The 14,813-nt window shown below is 43.8% G+C and overlaps 2 protein-coding genes across 2 annotated transcripts; one reads left to right on the forward strand and one right to left on the reverse strand.

Annotated features, from left to right (window-relative positions):
• Positions 1 to 7,521: 7,521 nt before the first annotated feature.
• On the forward strand, positions 7,522 to 11,644 carry LOC127807436 (oligopeptide transporter 3). Its single transcript, XM_052345273.1, has 6 exons — positions 7,522 to 8,174; positions 8,386 to 8,483; positions 9,330 to 9,899; positions 10,135 to 10,390; positions 10,481 to 10,663; positions 10,813 to 11,644. The coding sequence occupies exons 1-6, from the start codon at positions 7,668 to 7,670 to the stop codon at positions 11,428 to 11,430; spliced, it is 2,232 nt and encodes a 743-aa protein (XP_052201233.1). The 5' UTR covers positions 7,522 to 7,667; the 3' UTR covers positions 11,431 to 11,644.
• A 216-nt stretch (positions 11,645 to 11,860) lies between these two features.
• On the reverse strand, positions 11,861 to 14,730 carry LOC127807437 (SNF1-related protein kinase regulatory subunit beta-2). The gene is made up of 4 exons (XM_052345274.1): positions 14,339 to 14,730; positions 13,659 to 13,837; positions 13,404 to 13,566; positions 11,861 to 12,456 (listed from the first exon to the last, which is right to left on the reverse strand). The coding sequence occupies exons 1-4, from the start codon at positions 14,492 to 14,494 to the stop codon at positions 12,130 to 12,132; spliced, it is 825 nt and encodes a 274-aa protein (XP_052201234.1). The 5' UTR covers positions 14,495 to 14,730; the 3' UTR covers positions 11,861 to 12,129.
• Between the last annotated feature and the right edge of the window lie 83 nt (positions 14,731 to 14,813).

Below are 14,813 nucleotides of genomic sequence, written 5' to 3' on the forward strand. Positions count from 1 at the left end.
ATTAATGGTGCTGGTGGCGGACCCCCACACTCCCAATCCCAACCGCAACCACAATATGCATAGACAATATATTCATGCGCGCGGCTGCTGTTGTAGAATAACCAAACAAGGCTTGGAAGAGTCAACAAATGAGGCGTTAGACCCCTCCAAGAGCAAGTGACCTCCGGAAGGCTTTACGCTACAATCTTGCCAAAGAGCCTCGAATCCCGAAGACCCAAAGGCTCTTCCGACCTTTGGGGGCACACTCTCTGAAGGCAACTCTTCGGGGCTTTCGATGCCTAAGATTCTTTCAGGCCCTCCAGTTCTAACGTATAAACCCGAAGGCTTATGTGTCTTGCCCGAAGGGTCGAGCCACGCGCCTTCGGATAAGCATGCAATGTGGCCTAGTCCTCGACGTCTACAAATACCCCTTAAACCTGCATCTTAGGGATCCAAATCTAAGCCCGAAGACCCAGACCTATGCCAAAGTCCAACACTTCAAATTTACTACCTAAACCCTTTGGAAGACCCTGATCACATACATGACCCATCCGCACAACACCTTTCCCATTATGAAAGCAACTAAATTAGACATGGGAAGGCTCGTGTGAGAGAGATTCCCACATTTCTTCTAACTGTTTCTGTGATGCAAAACCCTCGAAAACTGGAAAGACCCATGAACACTCCTAAGCATCTCGGACACCCATCAACTCTCCCAAACACTTGAGACTTTTTCGGGAACACTTAGAAGCCTAGCTCTTCCTAAAGACCCACACAGATCTCCCAGAGTCGATCACAGTCGAAGACCCCTTCGGGGTCAGCCACTCCTGATGACCCTTCGAGCCTCTCTACTTGCCAAAAGGCCCATCCGGGCCACCTCCATCCGAAGACTACATCTTTCCTTGGAGAATTTTTCTAGACACCATTCTAACTCTTTAGGACAATGGATCGAGCCTACACCTGCATACATTGTTTTCTCGGATAATGGATCGAGTCATCCCCCATATAGCTCTGGACGCTTGACAGTGCCATTCGCCAGAATAGACTTATTACTCCACTTATTTTCTCACTAGGCTTTGTCAAGTTACCTCCGACTTAATTTTCTTAAAATAAATAAATTTTAATTATTATTTTTTAACAACATCTATAAATGCAAACCATATATATCCATTCATAAACTCAATCCAGTTTAAAAGACATATGTAACATCTTATATATATATAGATATATTCAAATTCTTTATAAAATATCTTAAATTTCAACAAATCTAATAGTTTATTGCCATGTGTTAATTAATTCACTCTTTTATCTTTAATCACCGCATTACAAATTACATGTTAATATGCAGGAACAGGAGGAGGATATGGTGGCCTCTTATAATATTCCTCTCTATTTTCCTTGTAATTCGTCTTGCAACATATATATACATATATATATATGCATGCTTAAAGTTCAAGCAACCAAACTAGGTTCTCTCAAAATTACTCCTCATTTTATTAATTTCATTAATTGTCTATAATTAATGTCCATCACCATCACCATCACCATGTTCACATTTCACTGTCACAATTGAGGTTTTAACACTTTTTTTATATTTTTTTATAATATTATTACTTTAATCGGAAAAATAATAGTTGATATTTTTTGACAATTGTTATATATATATATATATATAAAATATTAAATTTAACTTTTTAGGCATTGCAGTCGGGCCGGTTCCTCGCGGTCACGGGTCCAAGTTCTAATTTGTAGATCCCATCCTACTACTACTACTACTACTACTTGTCTGAACTTAAAGACTAGCTAGCTGCTATTACTACTACTGATGATGCGGAGCCGATCATCTTCTTCTGTCTTGGACTAAGTACCTGTAAAAAGGGTGGGGACTTGCTCCCCGTGATCCCTCCGACGCTCAAGTCAGTTCATAGGGTTTTTGAGGAGTATAATAGTAATGGAAAAATAATATATGAGTCCCTTAGGAGTCAGATCCCCATACCTGTAGAGGTTGCCCTCTATTTATAGATGTCCTGTGGCCTTTCCCTTAGGAGATAAGATATATTTCAAAAGGAGAGGTTGATCCCCTTTCCATGGGGAGAAAAGATAATCTTCCCTAATAGAGATAATTCTTGAGATATTTAAAGATATCATTGGTTGACTTAATCTTCTTCTTTATCTCTTTCCAGTTCAAAATCATAATAAAGATTATAAAGATAAGCGGAGCTCCTAAGTCTTGACACGTGGCGATTGCATATTGGTCTTTACTGGCACACATGGTTCCGAGTTAATGGTAACCTCCCAGGTACAGTAAAACTGCCCCCTGTAAATATTCCCTCATCACTTGCCCCACACTCCTTGAGCTGATCGAGTAAGGAGGTTGGGCAGCTGAAGGAGTAGTTGTCACTGTTTTTCTGAGCCTCTGTAAAAAAGTTCTACTAAAAATTTGGGTTAGTAGGCTCGGATGCTGAATTCACTTTTTAAGTCTCTCAGTGCCTTTTCAGTCTTCCCATGCAAAGGGTGATTAGGTCGCTCGAGGTGATAGTGACGTTCGAGAATTTTCCTTATCTTCGAGGCCGCTGGCCGAGGCTGTGTGCCTTGTCTTCGGGGGCCACTGGCCGAGGCTATGGTGGCCGAGGCCGTGTGCCTGATCTTTGGGGACCGCTGGCCGAGGCTGCGATGGCCGAGGTTGTGTGCCTCGTCTTCGGAGGCCGTTGGCTGAGGCTGTGGGGGCCGAGGCCGCTTGCCTTATCTTCGGGGCCGTTGGCTGAAGCTGTGTTGGTTGAGGCTATGGTCCCCTTTGGTCTTCGTTTGGCGGAGGTTCGTAGCCTCCGAACTGATGCCTTTTGGTCTTCATTTGGCGGAGGTTCGTAGCCTCCGAACTGATGCCTTTTGGTCTTCATTTGGCGGAGGTTCGTAGCCTCCGAACTGGTGCCTTAATTAGTAGGGGTGGTCCCCTTTGAACCTTCGATTTTGAGTTGTCAAGAGTTCGAGGATCATAAGTGATCCTTTGTTTTTGAGTGTTCGGGGGTTCGGGGCCCCCCGAGGATCATATCTGATCCTTTGTTTTTGAGTTTTCGGGGGTTCGAGGCCCCCCGAGGATCATATCTGATCCTTTGTTTTTGAGTGTTCGGGGGTTCGGGGCCCCCCGAGGATCACATCTGATCCTTTACTTTTGCGTTGTCGAGGCATTTCAGACCCTCGGTCTTCATATGCACATGCTGGCTTGGATTGTAGTTGATGACGGGATTTTAAAGAATATCCATATTTTATTTTCGGCAAAATGCCTACTTCCACAATCCGAAATAACATCCATATTTTGTTTTCACGGTTCGGCTTGATGCCTACGTCCCCAATCAGAGATAATGTTAATATTTTGCCTTCACGGTTCGGTCTTGATGCCTACGTCCGTATTCCGAAATACTGCTCGTATTTTGTCTTCGCGGTTCGGCGAAATGCCTACGTCCGCAATCCAGAATAATATTCATATTTTATTTTCGCGGTTCGGTCTTGATGCCTACGTCCGCGATAGCCATCTCTACCGTCTTGTCATGCAAAGATGCATCCTACTAACCATTGGCTATCTCTTTGAGGGTTCGGAGCTAGCCCAATTTGGCCCTTGCTGCCGTCATGGAATAAAACCCCCATGGGTAGAAAAAGATGCTATGTTTATTGGAAAAGCCCTTTATTGACGTTGTAGCCCAAAAGACAAGCCAAAAAAATATAATGTATACAGCATGAACAAAATCAAGCTTCATCATCTTGAGGTTTTTGACCTCAACAAGTGCAATTAATAAGCAACGATGATAAACAAACACATAGACTCAATGGATTAGAAAAATTAGCAGTACCTTGCTGCCGTGAAACTTCATCCATTGATTCTGCTTGTCTTTTTTTCCCAGCCTCTAAAAGGTTTTATTTTAACATAAGGCCGCATAGGATGGCAAAATCAAGCCTCATGGGATCTATAAAATAAGATGAACATCTTCTTTCTCCTGGATTACCGCTCCCAATTTCTTCTCCCATTTTTTCGGAAGTCGTTAATGAGGTCACATAAGAGCCAAGCTTATGGGAAAACAGCGAAAATTGACACATACAAAAATTGATCTTTACACACATAAATTAACAGTTGATACGCATAGTGCCTCCGGCTATTTTTTTTTCCTTTTATGTAACAGTGATCGATGTATAAATATTAAACCAGGGAGCATACCGTTAATGAGGCCACATACATGAAACCTTTTCTTTCCCACTCAATCTGATTGTGCTTCGAGTGGCTTGAGATTATACTTGGCAGACAAAAAGAAAAACGAGGCCCCACGGTGGGCGCCAATTGATGATAGATTTTCTGAGGTGGTAGCCGCACGTTGCCTTCTTGCCTCCCTGAGTGTACCTGCAATGGAGACGGGGCTTGTTCCCCTGGTCGATCTCCGATGATTAAGTTAGTCCTTGATCTAGGATTCATTGTCCCTTTTAAACTATGTTCTCTCAGAAAAGGATAAGAAGAATCTCCCACCTTTTTCTCTTACCTCTTCTCAGGATAGGGATCATGGAGGGATCTTCGGGATCTTCTTGGTGGCTTCAAGAGCCGAAGGCTCGGAGGGAGTAGCAGCTGGGGAGGCGGCCTCCATCCTACGACGCTTCGTCCGGCGTGCTAAAATCTCCTTCGTCGACAACGCCGAAGCCTCCTCCAGCGAAACCTCTCCCGTCAGCTCCGAACGCCCCGCTGGTGCTAATGGCGTTAAAATTCGTTTAAAAATCGAACTGATAGGGATGCTGGGAGGCGTAGCACTGGACTCCGTACCTGCCATGGTTTGCCTTTTCTGGGCCTCTGCGCGAGCTACAGCAAGCACCTGTGGGATGGTCGCTGAATCGTCTTCGTGAGAGATCGGCAAGGGCGCAGGCATGGTGGAGGCTCCTCGCCGCGCGGTCGGAGAGTCTCTGGTCTGAGAAGTGAGAAGCTGGGAAGATGGGTCCCCCGAACCCCCAGCAACGCTCCTCTTGGAAGCCTCTTGGAAGGTCCCAGGGTTTTCCTCCACCGCTCTTCGCGACCTGGACGGTAATGAGTTTTTCTTATTATTCTTCTTGCTCTTTGGAACTTGCTCGGGAGGCGTAGCCCTCTCCAACACTCTCTGGTTGCTGGAAGGTGCCGAAGGGCCCTTACTCCCAAGGAAGTCCAAAATCATTCCTCTGGTGATGGTAGAATAAGATATCTCCCAGACCTCTTCAACTAAGAAAGAGATAACAACGAAAATCAAATACAGACAAAGGAAGAAGAGAGAGTAAAAGAAAAAGATGAAAGAAAAAGAGCTCACAGTTCTCGCTGTCCAAACCCGCTTGGGAAAGGCTGGGATTGGAAAGCCATCCTTCTTCCCAGTTCTGACTGTTCTTCATAAGTCGGCAGGCGAAATCTTCAATGGTCTCGACACTCGGACGCTTGTGCTTAGTGTCCAGAGTCCACTCGTTGCTGACAGACCAGATCTCTTGAGAAGAGCCGGATGGCCTGGGGCGGACGAAGACGAAACGCTCATTCCAATCATCAGAATCTTTCGACCCGCCAGATTGCATGAGAGTCGAGGCAGAAATCTCAAGACCGGAGTATCCTTTGCAGGCGAGGAGACGGCTCTCTTTCACTATCCGAGGGGAGATGGAGATCCACCCTCCGGGGTCGCGATTGGTCGTGAAGAAATAGTCGAAGAGGTCCCCAGTTGGCTCAATTTTGCCAGAATGACAAATAAGGAGGAACCCCATCAAGTATCGCCATCCGAAGGGAGACAGGTGGGCGGGAGCGATAGTGAGATGTTGAAGTAAGGTCATCACTCTTCTTCGGGGAGGAAGCCGAAAGCCCCTGTCAAAAGCACACTTATAAATGCAGAGGCGGCCGGCGACGGGATGACATGCTCGTAAATGGCTGTTGAACTCTACCTCCTACTCTTCGGGGACGTTGTACTTTTCTCTGAACTGTTGGCATTCTGCTTGGCTCATCCATTGACATGGAATCGAGGCAGCAGGGTGTTTTTCCCACTCAATAAGCTCTGCGCCGGCGGGATTAAACCTCCCAGAACCAATTATCGCCATGGCAAAGAGCTAGAAGAAAGAGAGGCGGAAGAAGTGGAAAACGCTTGCCGGCACAAGAAAAGCTAAAACTGAAAGAAAGTCGTGCAAAAAGAGAAGTAGAGGGACTGAAGAGTTCCCATTTTAAAAGTTCAAACTGCGGGAATAAGAGACCAAAGGGGCGAGCAATAATGAGCATTGATCACCCCGCACTGACAGAGCTCGAAAGACGAAAAGGCCTCGGACAGCGCATAGGGAAGGGATACCGCCGTCAAAATCGATTGATTTTCGCGTCTGCCAGACACGCAAAAAAAAAAAAAAAAAAGAAGGGGGAGAAAGAAGAAGTTAAAGGGAAGAGCCTCAGGAGCTTCACTACTCCTCGGGCCCTTCAAGCCGAAGAGCTCAAGGAGTGGGGGGCAAGTGATGAGGAGAACGCCCTCGGTCCCATAATTATGCCAAGACGGATACCTAGTGGCGGTCAAAAGATACATGGCAGACAAGCATCGCCACGTCAATCGGATAAGCACTCAGTAAAGAAACCTCCGAGACCTCAGGAGCAGGCTAACCCACCAAAGATCACGGAGGCAACAGCTATCCCGAACTCCTCGGAGACGGATGCTATCGCGAAATCCTTATCGGGAAAGTCCCGAAGAAGGCGGAAGGAAGATCCCGAAGATCCCTCCATGATCCCTATCTCGAGAAGAGGTAAGAGAAAAAGGTGGGAGATTCTTCTTATCCTTTTCTGAGAGAACATAGTTTAAAAGGGACAATGAATCCTAGATCAAGGACTAACTTAATCATCGGAGATCGACCGGGGGAACAAGCCCCGTCTCCATTGCAGGTACACTCAGGGAGGCAAGAAGGAAACGTGCGACTACCACCTCAGAAAATCTATCATCAACTACTACGACTACTAAATGTCTAATAATATATATAGAATAGAATAGAATAGAATTGCCACGTAAAAAAGTGACGGGAATTTAGAGCCCACGTGGATCCCACTGAGCTTGTCTAGATTCGCGGAGACCACGTGGGCGTCATCTTACATGGCCGGCTTCCGTTGCCGTCTTAACGGCCGAGCTAGAGAAAACGGGTAACGGGGTTCCTACGTGGAAATCCCACAGTGGGACACACACACAGAAAAAACACAAGTGTGGCCAGCTGGCTTTTTGTCAGTTGAATAGCAACGTGTGTCGGAAGGTTACGGCACGTGACAGTCGCACTCTCCTCCTCCTCCGTCCTCACTTAGTAGTAGTAGTAGTAGTAGTAGTAGTGCGCAATTTAATTATATCATCATATGGTTATGTTTTTTAATTAATTAATTAATTTTTGGTTTCGATCGAGGGAAATTCATTATATATATATATATATTCATCTGTTACTGTTTGGGATTTATTATTTATTTAATTAAACAAACAAATAGATGAAGAATTTCCCACACTCACTCCTCTCTCCTCTCTGATTGCTTGCTGTGTCTATAAATTCGCAGCTGCCGCGCTTCTGCCTTACGCTCTCCGCTTCGCTTCCTTCTTACCGCAACCACCCAACTCTCTAAAGTACGTACGACTGCCAAAGAGACAGACATACAGACTCGGCGTGTGCGTGTGCGTGTGTGTGTGTGTTGACAGCGGCGCTAATTAATGACAACGTCCAAGAACGCCACCCCCAGCGACGCCGAGAAGCAAACCGGCGATCCGGAGGCGGAGGAGGACAGATGTCCGGTGGAGGAGGTGGCCCTTGTGGTGCCCGTGACCGACGACCCCTCCCTCCCCGTGATGACTTTTCGCGCTTGGTTCCTGGGTCTAACCTCTTGCACAGTCCTCATCTTCCTCAACACCTTCTTCATCTACCGGACTCAGCCCTTGACCATCTCCGCGATTCTCATGCAAATTGCTGTCTTGCCCGTTGGCAGGTTCATGGCCACCACTCTCCCCACCAGGACCTACTCCCTCTTTGGCTGGACCTTCAGCCTCAACCCCGGCCCCTTCAATATGAAGGAGCACGTCATCATCACTGTCATGGCCAACTGCGGGGTGTCCATCGGCGGCGGCGATGCTTACTCCATCGGTGCCATTACTGTCATGAAGGCCTTCTACAAGCAAAGCTTGAATTTCTTGTGCGCCCTCCTAATTGTCTTGACCACCCAGGTAATTCTATTTCTATTTCTCCATCTCCATCATTACTTCTATATAATTTCTTTTTGACTAGCCAAGTTTTCAATAAAATAATTATTACTCTGACTAGATATATAGCTGGGTTTGATTATCCCCAATTATAATTATCTCGATCGGGCAAGGGCAATCAACTCTGGCTCTGACTCTTTGAGATTCAAAAATTACCGTTTTGCCGCTTATACAGATACTGGGATATGGATGGGCTGGGATGTTGAGGAGGTATCTGGTTGATCCTGTTGAAATGTGGTGGCCTTCAAACCTTGCTCAGGTTTCTCTTTTTAGGTCTGTTTTCTTTTTTCTAATTCTTGTTTACTATTTCTTGTCACATTTCAGAATATTTTTATTATTCATATATTTTGTTATATATTCCTTTCTTAATTAGTTCTTGAAAGATTATATTTCCAAGATTTAGAATGCTTGTTCGGATAGGATTTGATCTTTAATATGATTTATAAATCCTTTTAAGATGTATTATTATTATTATTAGATAGCATTTGATTATTGAATTTGAATGTTAAGTTTTTGAGTTATGAAATTCAAAAAAAAAAGAAGTGATAGAGGCATCAAGGCTTTTATATAGTGTATTATTTAGGAGCGAGTTCAGTTGAACTGAATTGGGGAACAAAACATCCTTTCTGGTTTTAAAATAAGCTGAAAGGCATGTTAAAGGACAAATAACTACCGATGTCCGCTGTCTACAAGCTATTGGTGTTTTGTTGTCACAATTTTGTTTGTTTGCTTTCCTAGATTCCCTTTAGTGTTCATGCTTCTCAAGCACAAAACTAAGCACACATATTATGACGAAACTGCAATGATTTCAAGCTGATGAACTTCCAAAACTGTTTCAGACACAAGTTCACCCGACACGAAGAACTGGTTTCATGATGGGTTTGCCATGCTTAGCTTACTGGGGTTGCCATATTCTTTTCTAAGACAGAATAGCATGGCACATGAAAAGAACGGAGTGAATATTTTGTTCATTTGCTAATTACTTTAATGGAGAATCTAATCTACATTTTGCTATGTAATTCAGAGAAGCACAAAGTAACTAATCTAGGCAACCAGCCAGCTTTACTTCAGTGCATGCCGTGCTGATGGTGTAATTCGTATCTTTGTTGTGTGAGACAGGGCACTCCATGAAAAGGAAACGAAAGCACAAGGCATGAGCAGGATGCGATTTTTCCTGGTGTTCTTTGCTGCAAGCTTTGCCTATTACGCACTTCCAGGATATCTATTCCCAATTTTGACATTCTTCTCATGGGTGTGTTGGGCGTGGCCACATAGCATCACCGCTCAACAAATTGGTTCTGGTTACCATGGGCTTGGGGTGGGTGCCTTCACCCTTGATTGGGCAGGGATCTCTGCTTATCATGGAAGTCCATTGGTGACCCCCTGGTTCTCCATTCTAAATGTTGGGGTTGGCTTTATTATGTTCATATACATAATTGTCCCTTTGTGTTACTGGAAGTTCAATACTTTTGATGCCCGCAAGTTTCCCATATTCTCTAATCAGCTGTTTACTGGTACTGGCCAAAAGTATGATACCACAAAGATCTTGACTCCACACTACGACCTCAACATCCCTGCCTATGATAGTTACGGGAAGCTCTATCTTAGCCCTCTCTTTGCCCTTTCAATTGGATCAGGATTTGCAAGATTTACGGCGACCCTAACTCATGTGGCCCTGTTTCATGGAAGGTATGACAGCACGTTTCATTCGTTTGCATGTTGTACACATTAGATGTCAACACCAAAATCCTCAACAACATTTTCTTATATTTGTTTGTCTTGTCTACAAGTTAACCTCTCTCTCTCTCTCTCTCTCTCTCTCTGGACTTTTACTGACTGCAATAGTACTGAATTGAGCAAAAGAGAGTCCAAGAGATTGGGTTCTATGTTTCGAATTATTAATCAGACAGGAATTATTATGCAGTGAAATCTTGAAACAAAGCAAGTCCGCAATGAAGAACATCAAACTGGACATCCATGCAAAAATGATGAAAAGTTATAAACAAGTACCTCAATGGTGGTATCTGGTGCTGCTAATAGGAAGTATTGGCTTCTCCCTCTTAATGTCTTTTGTGTGGAAAGAAGATGTGCAGCTGCCATGGTGGGGAATGCTCTTCGCCTTTGCGTTGGCTTTCATTGTTACCCTCCCCATAGGCGTCATTCAAGCAACAACCAACCAGGTAACCCATACCTACTCTGCCTCTGGTAGGTCTCACAGGAATCAGGTGGGACATTTGTAAATGTACTAATCATAACTTTCTGTTATGCAGCAACCTGGATACGACATTATTGCACAGTTCATAATTGGGTATGTCCTGCCGGGGAAGCCTATTGCAAACTTGCTTTTCAAGATTTATGGACGAATCAGCACTATCCATGCTCTATCCTTCCTATCAGATCTTAAACTGGGACACTACATGAAAATTCCACCTCGGTGCATGTATATGGCTCAGGTATACCCCACTCAGAAACACAACTAATATTTATACTCTCTCCATGCAATATATGATGATTTAATTAATTAGTAGGGGTAACAAAACACCACCCTGACTAGAATTGCCACTGTGTTCTTTGTTGTTGTTTCTCTTAATAATTTTTCCAGCTGGTGGGCACACTTGTCGCCGGCACAGTCAACCTAGCTGTTTCATGGTGGATGTTAGAGAGCATTGACAACATCTGCGATATTGACGCCCTCCACCCGGAAAGCCCTTGGACATGCCCCAAATTCAAAGTCACCTTCGATGCCTCAGTTATATGGGGCCTAATAGGACCAGAGCGGCTGTTTGGAGCCAGGGGGTTGTACAGGAACTTGGTTTGGCTATTCCTCATAGGGGCCGTGTTGCCGGTACCCGTCTGGGTACTCAGCAAGATGTTCCCGGAAAAGAAATGGATTCCCTTGATTAACGTACCTGTTATATCGTATGGCTTTGCTGGAATGCCGCCGGCAACTCCCACCAACATAGCTAGTTGGCTCATCACTGGGACCATCTTCAACTATTTCGTTTTCAGATATCGAAAGCGATGGTGGCAGAAATACAACTATGTTCTGTCTGCAGCCTTGGATGCTGGCACAGCTTTCATGGCTGTTGTGCTCTTCTTTGCTCTGCAAAATGAAGGCCGGAACTTGAAGTGGTGGGGATCCGACCCAGACCATTGCCCTCTGGCCACCTGCCCAACTGCACCCGGCATCATGGTTAAAAATTGTCCAGTTTTCAAGTAGTCATCTAATGTGACTGCGGTCCTCTCCAAAAGCTGGTTCATTTGAATAACCCCTTCTTGCCCTTTTAGAAACAATATGCTGCTGCTTCCTTAGCTATACTTTATATATACTGGGTATAGGAGAGGGCCATCGCCCCTCATGCCTGGTCCTAGAAAATTTTTGTATACAGCCAGCATATATCTATAATAGATTCCCGACACCAGCTTTGTTTTCATTGTGGTTCATGCCTGCTTGCTATTCTCTTGTACGCCCCTATGTGAAGCAACAATAAACAGCAAACTCAACTCTAATATATTACAAGTGACAACCACAGAATTCGCCACCAAGGAAATGGACAAAATCCTTTGTGATACTATTTTGATATTGCCCGCAACATCCAGCAAATTGTAGTAAACCTAGTTGAACATAAACAAGATTACAACAAGTGGAATTGCGAATCGAATTTAGTGACTTCTATTCAATTAGATAAAGAGGAAGAACAGCTGAACAGTACAGAGGAAGCGTGTATAAATAAGTAGCTGTCAGCCAAAAGGCCATATCATCATCCTTTCAATTTTCTCCACAAAATCCTGGAATTTACTTAATTGCTCCTTCTGGAGTTCACTAAGCTATCAACATAATGTTAACCTCTTATAATAATACCAATTACATAACAATAGAAAAAACTACTGCCCAGACAGAGATAGCGCATCCATATTTCTACCTCTGAATGGACTTGTATAATACCACCGTAACATACTTGGCTAGAAACCGATGAGTAGAACCAAGTGCCACCACAGATGGGCTACTACTCCCTTTCTGCATGTAAAGATGGTTGAGCACCACATGTTGAGGTCTTGAGAAAGGAGGCGGAATCTCCATGTAGGATGATGGGACGTTGAGCAAGGTCATTTGTAGATGCGGAGGAACCAATGGCGGTTCCTTTGCATAATCCTCCAAACCAAGTTGAAAGTTGTTATAACTTGATTCTGGTGATTGAGAAGGTTCAAACCCTGAAATGCTTCCAACATCTTCTGGAACAAAATCCTGTAAATTGTATCCATAAAACATAGCAAGCTCAAATCTTTAAGAATTTGTGACTAGGTAAGCCACGAACACAACTACTTTAGTAAGTTCTTTTACATATCCTGTTTTGCCATTTTTCTCTATCCAGGGTTACCAGCTGACCAGGCATACATGCATAGACGTGATGTTCAATAGCAACAACATATCAGTCCTTAATCCATTAGGTGTGGTCAACCACAGAAAATAAAGAATACTCGATGAGCCCAAAAATGTTTTGGCAACAGAAAATTATGCTTAGAAGTGGATAAAAAAGTCACCTCTCTGACTCCAACACCCGATTAAGAACAAAACACACTGCTGGAAACTAGAAGTATCACCAGAGACAGGCAGAGCAAGATCATGTGACATTCTCTAAAACAATAGAGAATACGTTTAGAAAGCAAGAATCACACGGAAAGAGCAGTCACTTCATTCAAGAAAAACAAGCTACATGACCATGTGAAAAGTGGTAAATTGAGATTAATCGACATAAAAAACTGGGTACATGGTAAAAAATTCGACAAATAGGGTTAAAATTTTGACAAAAATATGGGGCACACTTTGTCTTCAGATGGGAGACTCTTACACCTTCCACCTCCCCTAAAATAAATAATAATTGAAGCCCCGATGTTGAATAACCCCACAATCTGCTCCACCCTTAAAGCCAAAAGTACTGCTCCTTGGCAATAAGAATTTATCTCCAGAATCTCAATTAGTTTGCTCATACCATATTGGTGAATTTAGGCAATGAAGCTGAGTTAGGCTAAAATTTTCCTAACAGCATCCTATGAATATCTAAAAGATGAATGCAACCCTGATTGTTGATGACAGAAGCACTTTCATGCTGATCACAATTTGTTAATCCATCCATAAGAGTTCTACTTGGTTTCTCTACTAAGTGTATAATTCTGGAAAGCAATGGAGATTACCTGCAAATCCAAGATATTGTAAGCAATTCCAGTTTCATCCTTGGCCCATGGAATATCAGGGGCATACCTCCATTGCCCATCAATAATGAATCGGTACTGGTAAACTCCTGATGGAAGCACTTTCATTATTGTGAAATCCTTCCCTGATCTCTGTAAAGGTTTTCTGATCAAGAGGTTTAGTGAGGTACATCAGGTTAAGGTTAACAGCACACAAATTGAAACAAGAAAAGCTAATTTTGAGATTGAGATTTCCACCTTGTCTTCCAATTATCCCATGAACCCTCAACAGAAACTTCCTTCCCATCATAGCTCCATGTGATCATTGTGGGAATCCCTTGCTCATTGTGTATGTCTTCTTCGCTTGTGGTATTTTGCATCCAGAACCAGCTTGGAGCGTGAATTTCATCAGGTCTCTGTAGTGGAAGCACTGGGAACTGGAAAACCAACGGGTAGAAAGAGTAACTTCAGTTAACAGGCGAGTATGCAAGGAAGCACATAGGATCTTAAAAATCAAAAACAGGGCAGGTGTTAAGATGATCCCCGGCTTCCACTAATACGTATATATGAGTTGGATTATTTTCACTAAGAGAGGGAAGTCTATGGGAACCCCATGAGTTGTGTGGAGAAGTTCATCAAACAAGCAACGGGTGTGTAAGATAAGCAATTGCAGGAAAAGTCAAAAAAAATAATAATAAATACATTCATTAAACCAAATGTTAGCATAGCATTCTCCTCGACCAAAAGCATTCATCAGATCCGGCCAGTTTGGAACTACCAATTAAGACATGAAGAAACCACTCACTCGTCCACTCAAAAGACCAATTCCACAAAATTCGAAAAGAAATAAAATAAAAGCGGAGAATTTTGTAGAGCGAGAAGAGAAGTAAGCAGTGAGAAAGGGAGAACAGAAGGAAGGAAGGAAAGAAAGAAGGGACCTGAGGAGCGAACATCAAGGGCGATTGAGCAGGCCTAGGGCTAGGAGGAGGGGAGTGACCCATGGCATCTCCATCCTCGGGGTTGCTATGTTGCGGCCCATCCTCTTCTCCAGAGGCAACGCCGTCTCGATCCTCCCGGCCGTTCACGTTCCCCATTACAGCAGCAAAATGGAACCCAGAAAAAGAACCCCAAGCTAATCAGGATCATAGAAGAAGAAGAAGAAGAAGAAGAAGAAGAAGAGACTCCCCGATAGCCATCCGCTACAAATACAATTGATTAGCCATGCAGATGCAGTTTAGGGGAGGGAAATAAAACACGAAGAATTGTAAGAACAATGAATGAAGGAGAGAAAAGAAGAGGAGAAGAGAATAGAAGGATGAATTTCGGGAGGAGGGTTAGGTTGGGACTTGGGGGAGATGACGTTGGCAAAGGTAACAGAAAGAGAAAGAAAAAGAAAAAAGAAAAAGAAAACAC

Source organism: Diospyros lotus, chromosome 8, assembly GCF_014633365.1.
Source record: "Diospyros lotus cultivar Yz01 chromosome 8, ASM1463336v1, whole genome shotgun sequence".
NCBI lineage: Eukaryota > Viridiplantae > Streptophyta > Magnoliopsida > Ericales > Ebenaceae > Diospyros > Diospyros lotus.